Source organism: Trachypithecus francoisi, unplaced genomic scaffold (assembly GCF_009764315.1).
Source record: "Trachypithecus francoisi isolate TF-2019V2 unplaced genomic scaffold, Tfra_2.0 Lachesis_group4, whole genome shotgun sequence".
Classification (NCBI taxonomy): domain Eukaryota; kingdom Metazoa; phylum Chordata; class Mammalia; order Primates; family Cercopithecidae; genus Trachypithecus; species Trachypithecus francoisi.
Window position 1 is genome coordinate 144,356,751 of NW_022681469.1, and position 15,933 is coordinate 144,372,683.

General features: G+C 36.1%; 2 protein-coding genes across 5 annotated transcripts in view; one reads left to right on the forward strand and one right to left on the reverse strand.

The window, feature by feature from the left end:
• Nucleotides 1-11,008, reverse strand: part of ZPBP (zona pellucida binding protein) — a 154,312-nt gene extending 143,304 nt beyond the window's left edge. For all 3 annotated transcript variants that reach the window (XM_033194264.1, XM_033194263.1, XM_033194262.1), the window contains exons 1-2: nucleotides 10,813-11,008; nucleotides 7,168-7,248 (exon numbers count right to left, since the gene is read on the reverse strand). In XM_033194264.1, coding sequence (XP_033050155.1) covers nucleotides 7,168-7,248; nucleotides 10,813-10,939 — 208 coding nt within the window. In that variant the 5' untranslated portion in view covers nucleotides 10,940-11,008. The remainder of the gene's footprint in view (nucleotides 1-7,167; nucleotides 7,249-10,812) is intronic.
• Nucleotides 11,009-13,610: 2,602 nt separating this feature from the next.
• The window catches only part of SPATA48 (spermatogenesis associated 48), a 63,052-nt gene continuing 60,729 nt past the window's right edge, over nucleotides 13,611-15,933 (forward strand). Inside the window, exon 1 of one of the 2 annotated variants that reach the window (XM_033194260.1) lies at nucleotides 13,611-14,374. In XM_033194260.1, the coding sequence (XP_033050151.1) occupies nucleotides 13,822-14,374 (553 nt within the window). In that variant the 5' untranslated portion in view covers nucleotides 13,611-13,821. The remainder of the gene's footprint in view (nucleotides 14,375-15,933) is intronic. The other variant, XM_033194261.1, reaches the window with a different exon arrangement.

Below are 15,933 nucleotides of genomic sequence, written 5' to 3' on the forward strand. Positions count from 1 at the left end.
GCACTGAATTTTAAGAAATGTTTTTTCTATGTTGATTGAGGTGATTTTTTTCTTTTTGAATACTTTAATGAAATGCTTGCATTAATAGAGTGCCTAACTTCTTTAATAACTTCTTTAATAAATGCTTACCCCATAAATTTTCACTCCTCAGCATGATTTACTGGCACCACTCTCCATGATCTGTCTTTTACATACATCTCAGTATACCTCTTTTCACACCCTCTGTCCTAACCATGCCATAGCAGCACACAGCATCATTCTTTTGTGATTTATTGGTGTAAGTTCCTCCTCATCTTTGGAAAATCAGCATAAGTATATCCTTTGTGCTTTGGCTTGACAGTACCTCATACCATGACTGTACCCTTCCTCGCGCCCCCACTAATCCCTGTACCTATTTCACAGCAAATATACATGAATCCAGAAGAGTTTCCCAATGCAAGATCAACATACAAAAACAAATAATATTCCTCTACATCAACAATAATGCATTAAACCATTTTGCAGGAAAGAAGATAATATTTAGAGTACAATAAACAAAAGTCCCTCTATAATCAAACAAGACCTCTGTGGGGAACATCTTTAGACTCTAGCAAAAGACATAAAATTAGACCACAATGCCATAATCATGATTGTATAAACATAACTTTAAAGATGTCAATTTATTCACATATGTATTTATCAACACATAAGCAAAATCCCAGAAGAAATTATTTAAGAAGCTCTTCGATACTGATTCTAAAATCCATTAGGAAGATTAAAGCTTCATAAATATCTGAAACAATTCTATAACAGAAAAGCAAAGAGGAGGGACTAGCAATAAGAGTTACTGAGATATATTAACATTTACACTAAATAAAAAAAGAGAGGCCTGGTGTAGGAACAAATAATGGGTCTAGGGGAAAAAATCAAATTGGTATAAATAACTGATATATATGTGGTAGACGTGGTACCTAAAATCACTGGAGAAAATATAGATTATCAATAAATTATAGTTAAAAGTTATCTCAAAATATATGCAAAGGTTAACTTAGATTTATACCTCTTACCGTATATAAAAATAAATTCCAGGTACACTGAATTCCTGAAGGCAAGTCATTATTTAAAGCAAATAATACCTTTTTGTCTGAACCAGTTATAGAAAATTATTTTAATGCAAAAAGCACAAATATAAAACTACTGAACTCAACTTCTTAAATGGTAACAATTTCTGTTTGATCCTGTATAACATAGGCAAAGTTAACAAATTTGACTGTAGGGAGAGGATATTTGCCACAAAGTTAATAACGTATTTATAACTGGAATATAAACAATATGAAAAAGAACTCCTTTGAAAACAACAAAGAAAAGAATGCACAGAGGCAACATAATCTTCAGCTTAGCAAATGTGGAAAAAGTTGGGTAAAATTTTGTGCTGATAAGGATGTGGGAAAATGGGACCCCCTCAAGTACCACTGAAGGAAGTGTGAACTGGTGCAGCCTTTTTGAAGAGCAATGTCAGTGAGATTGAGAATGCTCAGGTCCTATGATGCTAAAACCTCTTCTCCTGGATAATACAATCCCAGAAAACTTCTGAACAGGTACCAAAAAAAATACAAAATGGCATTTATTATATACACCAAAAAAAAATAGTATAAACTAAAAGTACAACAAAATATAAATAAAGGCTCAGTGAATTAATATATGAGTTAACGAAAATGGAAAACTAACTGACCTGAAAAGAATATACAAAAGGTGAACGAGTTAAAAAGATGGTCACAAATCTGAAAAGTGGCTAACACAGACAGATGCCAAGATCTTACATAACAGAAGAAACGGAAGGCACAAAAAATCATGCAGTCCAAATTATGGGCCAAAACCAATGAAATATCATATAATAATCTACTCAGAGATATAAGAACTACCTATTGAATTGGAATGGTAATCTATTTTAAGAATAAATGTAATATTATACAATAAAAGAAAATAAAAGGGAAATTAGTTACCCAGATAACATTTTATAATTCAGCTTTAAAAGCTGTCATTGGGGAGATGAATAAAAATGGCAGAATAAGGAACTCCAAAAATTATCTCCTTCATAAAAGTAAAGAGGAAAAATGTAGAAATTATCAGAATAAATATTTCCAGAACTCAAACTCAAAATTAATCAAATATAGCAATCCAGAAAACATTTATTCAAGAAAAACAACTGGATCTGATTTATGGGTTGATTGTGTCCTCTCTCTTATTAATATGTTGAAGTCCTAATCTCCAGTACTTCACGATATAAACTTATTTAGAAATAGTCTTTACTGAGGAAGTCAGGTTAAAATGAAGTCATCAGGCTGGGTCCAAATCCAATATGACTGATCTCCTTATTAAAAGGGGAAATTTGGAAACAGAAAATACAGAGGGAAGAGGATACAGAGTGATACGGAAAAGATGGCAATCTAAAAGCCAAAGACAAATATCTGGAACAGATTCTTTCTTCAAAGTCTCCAGAAGAAACCAACTCTGTCAACACTTTGATTTTTGATTTCTAGCCTCTACAACTGTAAGACAATAATTTCTGTTGTTTAAGCCACCCTGTCTATGGTTCTTTTCTTCCAGCATCCCTAAGGAACTAATTACAATCGGTAGAAACAGTGAGCTTGTAGCATTTTAACGTGCCTGATTCCCATGCCTCCTTTCCCAGCTCCACAATAAGGAGTCATGACAACCAACAGTTTACAATCCCAGTGAGAACCAGCAGCCTGGCAGCCAATGGAAGGGGCAGGCATGGTTAGAATGCCTTCAAAGCCTCCTTCCCAGAGTACTATCAGTATGTGACCTGTGAGTCAACATCCTTGAAGATCTCACATTAAAGGCTGTCCATGCTTGACCTGACTTGGACTTCGCCTACTGCAAAAAGCCTTTTCCCCAAAAGAATTCATTAAAAACAAGTAGAGGCCCTCATTTAACTTTGTAACTGCCTGATATAGTGAGCAACAATTGGGGAAAGCAATAGGCTAACCAAAACCCTTAAGAGGAAAAGCTGGGGAATGTCATGTCCACAGGAACTTTGAATTGTTCTGAATATTCCTGAAAAAATAGCAGGACATATTCATGCAAAGGACAGTGTACATGCTCAGGACAATCTGTATACTCAGTAAAGATGAAGAGGCCTTAAGTTCTCTCCTTTGGCTGAAATTGAGGTTCTGCACAGCCTAAAGTGAATGATAAGGTAGAGTTGCCAACTATCTGAAAAGTATGTCACAACATGCACAAAGACACCCTCAGCAAAGACTAGGAGACTAACTGGTTCAAGATGTTTAATAAAAACTCTGTCCAATCATTAGCCTAACTAAGTTAATTAAGCAGAGATTTCAGTGGCTATGTGATAAAGAATACAAAACTTACACAATTAGTTCAGAAACTCACTGAACAAATACGTGATATCAGCAAACAGCAGCAACATCACACTCTGGGAAGTAGAAAGAATCTTATTTCCAGTGTTGCTATATTATTGTAAATGTCAAGTTTTCAACTAAAAATACGAGACATGCAGAAAACCAAGAAAATACGGCTATGTGCATAAAAAAGGTAGCCTACTGAAACAGACTCCAAGGAAGGCCAATTATTGGAGAAAGACCAAATGTTGGACTTACTGGATAAAGATTTTAAGTTAGATATTTCACATATGATCAAAGAAAACCATGTCTAAAGTAATAAAGAATGTGTGATATTCCAAATAGAAAATATCAATAAAGATACAAAAATTATTTTTAATAAACTGCAGATTAAAAAGTACAATAACTGAAATGGTAAATTAACTAGAAGGAATCAATAGCAAGTTGAGAAGGCAGAAGAACCAGCAAACTTGAGGATAGGTCAAGTGGGATTATCCAGTCTGAGAAAAAGAAGAAAAAAAGAATAAACATCAGTAACTCAAGAGACCTTTGAAAAAGCATTAAGCATATCAATGTATGCATAATCAGAGTCCCGAAAGAGGGGGGAGAGAGAGAAAAAGAATTTTTTTAATAATGGCAAAACATCCCAAATTTGATTGAAAACATGAATCCACATATCCAAGAATTCAATTAACTCCAATTATGTTAAACTTAAAGGAAATCCATAGTCAGACACATCAAAATCAAACTGTCAAAATCCATAAACAAGGAGATAATCTTGAAAGTAGCAAGAGAGAAGCAACTCATCTCACACAAGTAACCTTTGATTAATAGTTTCTCATAAAAAAGTCATAATGAAATAGAAAGTCTGAATAGGCCTAAAATGAGTGATTAAACTGGTAATCAAAAACCTCCCACAAAGAAAAATTCAGCACCAAATGAATTCACTGGTGAATTCTACCAAACAATTAACAGAATTAACAACAATCCTTCACAAACTCTTCCAAAAGACAGAAGAGGAGGTAATTACATACCAATTTGTTCTATGAAGCCAGTATTACCTTAAAACCAAAATCAAAGGCATCACAAGAAATTTACAGACCAATTTTCCTTATGAACATAGCCATAAAAATCCTGAAAACACTAGCAACCAAATCCAGCAACATAAGAAAGGATTAAACATCATAATCAAGTGGAATTTATCCCAGGAATGCAAAGCAAGTTCAAACTACGAAAATCAATGTGATGCATCATATTAACAGGATAAAGAATAAAAAACACATTATCGTTGCTATACATGGAGAAAAAGCATTTAGCAAAATTCAACCCCTTTCACAATAAAAGAACAAACTAAGAATTGAAGGGAACTCTGTAACCCTGATAAAGGGTTACAAAAAACTCACAGCTAACATCATACTTAATGGTGAAAACTGATACCAGTTTTACATAACATCAGTATGAAAATATCAATTGTGTTTCTATATGCTAGCAATGACCAATCCAAAAACTAACTGAATAAAACCATTCATTTACAATAGCATTGAAAATAATAAAATATTTAGGGGTAAATTTAACAGAAGAAATGTAACACTTGCACACTGAAAACTATAAAATATAATTCAGGGAAACTAAAGATCCAAATAAATTGAAATAATGGAAAGACACCCCAATTTCATAGATAAGAAGACTTACTATTGTTAAGGTGACAATATTCCTAAAATTGATCTACAGATTCAATGAAATCTCTGTTAAAATCTCAATAGAAGGCCGGGCGCGGTGGCTCAAGCCTGTAATCCCAGCACTTTGGGAGGCCGAGACGGGCGGATCACGAGGTCAGGAGATCGAGACCATCCTGGCTAACACGGTGAAACCCCATCTCTACTAAAAATACAAAAAACTAGCCGGGCGAGGTGGCGGCGCCTGTAGTCCCAGCTACTCGGGAGGCTGAGGCAGGAGAATGGCGTGAACTCGGGAGGCGGAGCTTGCAGTGAGCTGAGATCCGGCCACAGCACTCCCGCCTGGGTGACAGAGCGAGACTCCGTCTCAAAAAAAAAAAAAAAATCTCAATGGACTTTTTTGCAGAAATTGACAAGCTGATTCTAGAATACGGAATTGCAAGGGACCCAGGGAAGACAAAGCAATCTTAAAAAGAACAAATTTGAAGGATTCACACTTAATGATTTCAAAACTTATTATAAGCAACAATAATCAAGATAGCAAAGTATCAGCATAAGAATAGATATATAAATCAATTGCATAGTCCAAAAATAAACCCATACATCTGGGGCCAATTGCTTTTCAATACAAGTGCCAAGCCAATTCAAAAGAAAAAGAATAATCTCTTCAACAAATGGTGATAAAACAACTGGATAGCCATGTGCTAAAGAATGAGTATGACTTCTACCTTGCACCATACACAAAAATTAACTCAAAATAGATCAGAGGCCTAAATGTCAGAGTTAAAACTACAACATTCTTACAAAGAAATATAGGAATAACACTTTGTAACCACTGATTAAGCAATAATTTCTTAGATATGATACCTGAAGCACCAGCACCATATAAAATATAGAAATTAGACTTCTTTATCAAAGTTTAAAACATATGCTTCAAAGAAAACATTAAGAAAGTGAAAACACAAGCCACCAACTGGGAAAAATATTTGCAAGTCATAGATCCAATATATAGAATATATAAAGAACTCTACAATTCAACAACAAAAAGAAAACCACCCAATTTAAAAATGGGCAAAGGACTTGAATAGGTATTCTGAAAATGACGTATCCATATAGCCACAAAACACATGAAGAGTTACAACATCATTAGTCATTAGGGAAATGCAAATCAAAACCACAATGATACCAGTTTACACATACTACAATAGCTATAAAAAAAGAAGATGGACAATAACAATGTTTAGGATACTGGAAAATTTGAACTCTCATACATTGCTCGTGTGAAAGTAAAATAGCTTAGGCTCTTTAAAAAATAGTTTGGCAGCTCCTCAAAATATTAAACATAGAGTTACCATATGTCCCATATGTACTGCTAGGTAGAGAAGTGAGTATTATTTCACCCTAAAAAGGAATGAAGTATTTATGCACTCTATAACATGGCTGAACCTCAAAAACATTACACTAAGTGAAAGACAGACACAAAAGGGCACACAGTGTATGACTCCATTTATATGAAATTTTCAGAACAGGCAAAACTATAGAGACAGAAAGTAGATAAGTACTTTCCAGGGCTGAAGAATGATTGCATAATGGATTAGGTCTTTCTTTTTGGGGTGATGAAAATATTGTAAAATTAGATAGGGGTAACAGTTGTCCAATCTTGTCAATATACTAAAAACAACTGAACTGTGCACTTTAAAGGAAGAATTTTATGGCATGTAAATTTGCTACAACTTAAAAAACACCAAAACAAGCTGTAGTTGCTACACTTCATGTGACTATTGCAAATCTTTGAATCCAAAATATGTATGATTTGTATTACCATATTTGCACTACATACATTTAACATTATAGCTAATTATTATATAATAAAAATCCACTACAGGCAACTTTAGATAACTTTTAGAAATAATTATTCTTTGTACACTTATGCAGTTATAGCATATAGTATTAGAACTGGATGAGTCTAACCATATGCAAACAACTTTAATCCACTTCTCTAGAAAGAAAAGGGCCTTCGGAGACTAGGATAACTGAAGAGCATTAGCCTTTTGGATAAGATTGATAAAATTTAAACAAATGCTAATAACTTATTTAAAAATTAGTGAAAATATATTCATGAATACCTGGAAAACTTGTCGATCCCACTATTTTCACTGAATCTTTGGTCAAACGAAAACTTCTTGGTAATCGAACCAAGTGTCCAACTATCAAGAAAAAAATGATCAACAATTTGTCTCATTAGATATTCTAAAATATTCAAGTATAGTATTACAGTATCTTTGGTATTGGTTGAGGGGAAGAGCCATAATTCAACCTCCTCTGACAGTTGATATCACTGTTCCAACTCTATTCCCCCTCAGATGATCTGATAAATTTAATCTACCTACTGCTTCTCCATATTATATCTCACCTCTGATTTTTTCTAAATCCATTTAGAATACTCTCTTCATTATTAGAAGCTCACATCTCCCACAATTCAAGACGCAAATCACAAGCCCCTTCTCCTTCAAACCTTGTTTGTCCTTAGCACTTCTTACCTGCCACAGTACATCACCAGCACCTTTTTAATAACACTCATTCTACACTGTACTATAGTTCTTTGTTTTTAATTTCCATAAGTTTTGGAGGAACAGGTGGTATTTGGCTCCATAAATTCTTTAGTAAGGGTTTTCAGATTTTGGTGCACCCATCACATAACAAACACTAAACCCAATTTGTAGCCTTTTATCCCTCACCCCCTTCCCACCGTTTCTCCCACCCGAGTCCCCAAAGACCATTGTATCATTCTTATGCCTCTGCATCCTCATAGCTTAACTCCCACTGATAAATGAGAACATATAATGTTTTGTTTTTCCATTCCTGAGTTACTTCACTTATAATAATAGTCTCCAACCCCATCTAGGTTGCTGCAAGTGCCATTAATTCATTCCTTTTTTATAGCTGAGTAGTATTCTATATACCTATATATATACATACTTATATACACACACATTTATGTGTGTATATATATATGCCCCACACACACACATACATATTTATATATATACCATACACCACAGTTTCTTTACCACTCGTTAACTGATGGGCATTTGGGCTGGTTCCATGATTCTGCAATTGTGAATTGTGCTGCTATAAACATGTGTGTGCAAGTATCTTTTTCATATAATGACTTCTTTTCCTCCAAGTAGATACCCAGTAGTTGGACTGCTGAATCCAATGGTAGTTCTACATTCGGGAGTTCCAATGTGGAGTTCTTTAGGGAATCTCCACAATTTTCCACAATGGTTGTACTAGTTTACATTCCCACCAGCAGTGCAGAAGTGTTCCCTTTTCACCGCATCCACACCAACATCTATTAATTTTTATTTTTTGTTTATGGCCATTCTTGTGAGAGTAAGGTGGTATCATACTGTGGTTTTCATTTGCATTTCTCTGATAACTAGTGATGTTGAGCATTTTTTCATATGTTTTTTGGCCATTTGTATAACTTCTTTTGAGAATTGCCTACTCATGTCTTTAGCCCACTTTTTGATGGGATTGTTGGGGGTTTTTTCTTGCTAATTTGTTATGAGTTTCTTTGTAGATTCTAGATGTAGATTCTAGATATTAGTCCTTTGTCAGATGTATAGATTGTGAAGGTTTTCTCCCATTCTGTGGGATGTCTGTTTACTCAGCTGATTGTTTCTTTTGCTGTGTAAAAGCTCTTTAGTTTAATTAAGTCTGGCATTTTTGTCATTGTTTTTGTTGCATTTGCTTTTGGGTTCTTGGTCACGAAATCTTTGCCTAAATGGTGCTGGGATAATTGGAAAGCCACATGCAGAATAATGACACTGGATCCTCATCTCTCACCTTATATAAAAATCAACTCAAGATGAATTAAGGACTTAAATCTAGGACCTGAAACTATAAAAATTCTAGAAGATAACATCAGAAAAACCCTTGTAGACACTGGCTTACATTGTACTACAGTTCTTGATGCACACATATCATTTTCCTTATTAGATTATAAGCTCCACTGATAGTGGGATCAATGTTTATGTTAACTTATCAAATATCAGTATCAAACACTATACCTTGCACACTGTAAATATTAAATAACAATTGTGAAACATATTCTGATAGTCTTCATTGTTAAATGAGCAAATGTGATGGGCATAATAATGTGAGGGGCAGTATAAAAATGCAATAAAGCATTATACCCCAAAAGCCTTTAGCAGACAGGAATAGCAAAGTGCAAAGAAAAGGATGTGGTATCAAAGCCAAAGGACTTGAGTTTAAATCCTAATTCTGCCATATACTGGTTTTAGGAAAATCACTTTTGACTCTAGGAGTTTCAGTTTTCTCATATGCAAAATGGGACTAATAATAATTCCATCCTTACAGTTACTGTAGAAAATGAGAATACTGTAAAAATTGTAAAAAGGTATATAAGAGGCCTTCACTATTCATCACTTATAAGATACTAACTGCTTATTCTATTTCTTATACCTCAAAGGTCTAATCTCATTATTTCATCAAAAGATCACCAGGTAAAATTTTAAAATAAAAACCCTTTCACACCTAATACACGACCATGAACCATATCCAAGAAGTTTCTTTCTCCTACATGGCAATTGATGGCTATCAGTTATTCATATACTTATAGAATAATCATCTTTGGATTCCTGATGCCTGGACTTTGATTTTTAAATCTCTATTCACTCCATTTACTTACTTTCTCCTCCCCCATCCCCTGCCTACCTCCACATTCCTTTTACATTTATATTCTTGGAGGACTTCTTTTTCTCATTATTCCTTATTTGAACAACTTTTTTCATATGAAGCAAATCTGTGATTTTATCAATTCTGGGGGATATTTTGTTTTATGAGTCTAGAATTTCAACACGAAATAATGCAGCCCAAACCTTTCTAGTTAAAGAACAGTTCAATTAAACTTTCACTTCCTTCCTCAGTGTTTGTTCATCAGTATCTTAAATGTATTTTTTGTTTGTTTGTTGAGACAGAGTCTCGCTCTGTCGCCCAGGCTGGAGTGCAATGGCCGGATCTCAGCTCACTGCAAGCTCCGCCTCCCGGGTTCACGCCATTCTCCTGCCTCAGCCTCCCGTATAGCTGGGACTACAGGAGCCCACCACGGCGCCGGCTAATTATTTTTGTATTTTTAGTAGAGGAGGGGTTTCACCATGTTAGCCAGGATGGTCTCGATCTTCTGACCTTGTGATCCGCCCGAATCGGGCTCCCAACGTGCTGGGATTACAGGCGTGAGCGACCACGCCTGGCCTTCAATGTATTTTTAAAACAGTATAGAAAAGTACTTCAATTCTTTAGAGGTCAAAACTTTAAAATCGCATTATTTCCTATATTTTACAGCTAAAACCAATAGATGGCGCTCCACCATCACGGATAATTTCAAAGCAGCACGTTGCCTATTCACTTTGAAAAACACTGAGCACATCATTACAGAGTTCACACACTGAAATGCAAACCTGGCAGATGACCCATGGACTGAATCAAGGAGTTTATTAACAAAGAAATTTAATTTTAAAACTTCAACTGTGGGTGATCTATCTATACCTTAATTTCCTGTCATTCACTCCTCTATGCAAATACAGAGTGCGACTTCTATAAAAAACAAACCTTTCTTGTCACGTATTAGTGAGCAAGGTATCTCTATATAACAGGGATGCACGTGACACAAGAAAAGGCAATTCGAAGAGTGGGGGAAGCTGCGGTTGTCCCTGCGGAGCTGGCCCGGCGGCGCGGACCCTCACCTGATGAGGGCACCCGCACTAGGAAGGCGGAGATAAAGAGGAGGATGGCGGCCCGAGAGAGCAGGGAGCCGGCGGCCCGGGTCCGCCGCCTGCCCCGCCGCGCCGGGCCGAGGGCCGAGGCCTCCATCCACACGCCGCCGTCGCCTTCCCACCGTCCGCGCGGAAGGTCGTTAGGCAACGCGCCTCCACCTGCAGCCGGAAGTTGGCGGGCGGAGGACCGGAACGACGGACCTGATGGACGTGCTCCCACTTCCGCCGGGATGGTAGACTGGGGGTCCGCCTGTGTCTCCACATAGCTAGTGGGGCCTGCACTAGCCTGCTTTGCTGTGCGGCCCCCAGGCCTTCAGGACAACACCGTCACGCAGGGCATCCTCAAGAACATAAGTGATTTGTCCAAGATCCTAGAGCTGAGAGAGAATCGTTGGGCCCCAAAGCCAGTGCTTTTACCTTTGCAAAGGGTTTGTGATCAGAGGGAAGGCCCTTTTTGTAAGCCAGGTGGTAGATGTGGGACCAAGTTTCAAACAACAGATAGTGAGAATGCATGAGTTAAGACGTGTAGAGCCCTCAGTGGATTGCTTTGATCTAGTAATGTCAGCAGCTAGTATTTTATGGATGTGTGGAACTTAATTGGGAGATAAATGCAATACACAGTGGGAATTAAAGGTAAGTAAGGCCTTCAGCCTCAGAAAGAAGCTTGATGGAAGGACAGAGGAAACAACCATAGATGAAGTTTACTTTCTAAAATAGACTGGAAAATCATCTTACAGTATCACCTAAATTCAGCAAAACATACAAAACCATCTATCCTGTGTGGGAGACCAGAATATACCTTCTCAAATATGAAGGATTGCTGCCCTGAAGACAAGAACCAGCGGATGCAGGAGAGATGTCCACCTTCCCTCTTTTTACCTAGAAGCAAGACATAGATTTAGAAAGACAAAGAGGTATCCTGCCCTGCTCCTTTAACAGAGAAAACAAAGGTTAACCACTGCAGACAGCTTCAGACCCTCATTAGCCTTGAAATGGTACCAGAAGAATTAATATTAGCTTTTTTTTTAACCATCTTTTGTCTGCTATTTGTTTGCTTAGCCCAAGTTACTGCCTATAGAGACTCAGAGTCGTTTTCCTTTGTCACATCTCTAAAATTTTCCTAGTCTTTGTTGAAGATGCTATACAAGCTGGAATTCCAAGATGCTTCTTTGAGAACTACTCATTCTCTGGGTGTTCCTCATATATAAATGAAATATATTAATGAACTTCTGTTTTTCTCTTGTTAATCTGTCTCTTGTAAAGGATTCATTCTAAGTACAAAGTTATGGGGATTTTTTTTTTCCCATACACAGCCTAAGAGGCCATTTATAGCCAGAACTTGTTTTAGAGAAATTGAAAGAGACGCATGCCTCTACTTTTCTGCTGCTCGAAGGATTTACTTAATGGGAGCAGAGCTGTGATAGAAATGAAGCAGTTGGTGCAAATACACTGAAGAATGAAGTTTGAGCAACTAAATATAGAATGCCTAATTACAAATGAGTTGTCACTTTTGATATGAAGAAATGAGTGATCATGGGTGGGCTAAAAACTGTCACTTGATATACTATGATCTGGATGAGGGATTTAAGACTGACAGTCTAGCCACCCAATTTAATCTCCTCACTTGTTTAATAATATATCTAAAAATTGTGAAGACTTTCAGTGGGGCATAGGCATTCTGATTATACCAAGCATATCACCCTTGACAGTTGGCCTGATTAATGATTATGTGCCTGACTCTTCAAAGCTAGAATCTTGCCTGTTCTAACATTTTTGCTGCAGTAAGGATGATGTGAACTTTTACCCCAAATTCTAATATTTGGATTTCCTCTTATAGTAGTTCATGCAAGATGAAATTATCCAGATATTTTAAGTGAACCAATATATTAGTGATTTAAATGATATTGTGTGTGTAGACAGTTAACTGACACCCATTGTGGTTTCCTAAAATGAATTTAAAACTCTTACTGTTCTTACTCTGGACACTATGGTAAATTTAAGGGAAGTAAAGACAATTTAGGGCATGTAAATATGTACCTGTACTTTCTATATAATTTTCTGTTTTTCTTAAAAATTAGATATACTGGGGCTGGGCGCAGTGGCTCATGCATGTAATCCCAGCACTTTGGGAGGCTGAGGTGGGCAGATCACAAGGTCAGGAGATCAAGACCATCCTGGCTAACACGGTGAAACCAGTCTCTACTAAAAATACAAAAAATTAGCCAGGCGTGGTGGTAGGCACTTGTAGTCCCAGCTGCTCAGGAGGCTGAGGCAGGATAATGACATCAACCTAGGAGGCGGAGCTTGCAGTGAGCCGAGATCGCGCCACTGCAGTCCAGCCTGGGCAACAGAGCGAGACTCCGTCTCAAAAAAAGAAAATTAGATATACCAATTTAACTTTAGTAATGTTTGTATTTTGCAGTGCATTTATATTTACATTTATTTAGATAGCAAGTGTTATATCTATAAATACTTAATTGTAGTCACATACATACTTTTGGGAAATATATTGTCACTAAATTAACTGCTTTATTTACCCTCCTTAAATATATTTTATACCCATAAATACCAACTTATGGAAAATTTTAAAATAAGTAAATGAACACAGCTTTCCTGAGCACCAGGGAGAAAAGTATCATGGAAATATTAGTACCAAGGCTATTTTTGTTTTTCTTAAGAATTAAATTATGACGTACATAATAAATGGTTCAATGTGTTAAGAGTTCTAGCCGTTGCCAAGCAACAAGGGCTCTGCTTTTTTCTCCTTCTGTCCTGTTCCTTCATTGCCCTATTCTTCCTTTGGTGGAGGAAAATATTTACCTTAAAAAGAAAAACAAAATTATCTGCCAACATTTAGAAAGCTGAGTCAATTTTATACTAGTTTAACACTGATCTTGAGTTATTGGAAATAGAGTTTATATACTTGAAGGAATTATCAGAAATACTTTATAGTTATCAAAACTTCTAAAGAGAAAGGCCATGGATGTAGAGATTCAGGACACACCTGGAAAGATAGGTATCTCTAAAAGGTCCATCCTTTCAGGAACTGTTGAGAATATAGATTACCCACACTATTGTGATCGCTTAAGAAAAATGAACATGCCTTTTGTGAAAGGTCTTGAGAACAGACATAACTATGGCAGATTTGAAAAGAAATGCAACCCTGCTTTTCTTAAATTTCACCCTTATCCCCCTTCAGTTTTGCCAGACTATCATTTACATTATCCTTATCCCCCACCATATGGGCCACATTATCCATTATTTCCACTTCGGGATGATGTGACCTTAGGTGATTCCTGTTCAGGGTTTATGAGTCCTGGTGGTGATGCTGATTTAAATCCTGGCATTGGCAGAACCATACCAACCCTAGTGGATTTTAGTGATGTGAAACCTCAACATCGAGTTCCCAGACCAGACACAGGATTTCAAACAACAATAAAAAGGCAAAAAATTCTATCAGAAGAACTGCAACAGAACAGGAAATGGAATTCCAGGGAAGTACCGGACATTTCTATCAGAGCAAGACTTGGAGGTAAATGAAGTGACATGAACTTTATATTTTTTAAATACTTGAGGGAAGAGAGTATGGACATAAGATTCAATATTTAGGCAGTTAAATTTACAAAATGACAATGATGTGAAAAAGGTTTTATTTTTAAATTACAGATTATAAGAAAGGAATGATAAACTTTATAAACTTATTTGTAAAAGAAAATTTGTTCTTTAAGAAAAGAACATTCATTAAGTGATTCACACAAATTATATAACATTATTTATTCTAGATATATGGATAAGCTTGTTTTACCAAAGGGGAATTTATGTATCACTTTGATAATTTTATAGAATTCTCCTTATCTGTCTCTCTACTTTGAAAGAATTAATTCACTGATGATTATGAAAGAGTTAGTTTTAAGGATTGAAATAAAATGGGAAAAATTTAAGTACTTGAACATAAACTTTTTGGTTCCAATAAGAACAGAAGCTGAAATGAAGCAAACTGCATAAATAGCTCCACAGCCATGGAGGCAGGATTGATGACTCCTTACTGATATCTGCACCATGTGGTTTCTCTGTAAGAACGCCTGTAAATGGAGTTCTTCTAAATGATAAGAAACACCTCCAAAAGAAAGCCATAGGTACTATTTCCTGTATAAAAGCTGTCTGGCAGACAGGAATGTAAAAAGATCAACATTTTTTAGCTTGTGAAAAAGAAAGGGCCAGATGCTATAGGAAGAAGACTTTTAAACATTATTCCAAGAAATGATAGGTTGAAGAAATGATTTAGCAAAGCTAACATAGGGCTAAAATGGTGTTAACAGACTTTGCACCACCAAGTCAGAACCAAGTATAGAGCTCATCTGTCCCATGTATTTCACTACCTGAATCAGTGAAACAGAGGAATTCAGAGAACGGGCTTTATACTCAGACTATCTGGCCTTGAACTCTGGCAAAAAACTAAGTTGCTGTACAACCCAGGGCTAGTTACTATTCTCTTTATGCCTGTGTAGCCTCACTTGTAAAACTCACCTAAGAGTAAAACTTCATAAGATAATAGTAAGGGCCATTTTATGTAATTCATGTAAAAATACCTAAAATAAGGAATTAATGTCAGATGGTAAGAAGTCCAAAATTTTCAGTTTCTTCATACATAAATTAGGAATAATAGTACTTCTTTTATACATTTGTAAGAGTCAAATGAATTAACACTTGTAAAGTGCTTAGCAGAATCCCTGAAACCTGATAAAACATTTCATTAATAGTAGCTATTATTATTAGCTATTAAGAGTTTCAAAAAGTAATACCTGCAATTTGGGGACAGAGTTCAATATAATTTGTCCTAGGCTTTCAATGACTTTGTACATCCTGGAAACAATCATTAATTGTAAATGATAAGTACTTTCAGGTTTTAAACCTAAAAACACATTATTTCTAATACATTCTCATAAAGACGGACATTTCAGAATTAATTTCATCACACACCGGTATGCTCTTCAGTGGACTTTCACAAATATCAAAGAAAGATCATAAAATATGATATTGCTGATTTCTTCTTGCCCCATTCCAAACTTGTGTAGACCTTTTACTGAGTTT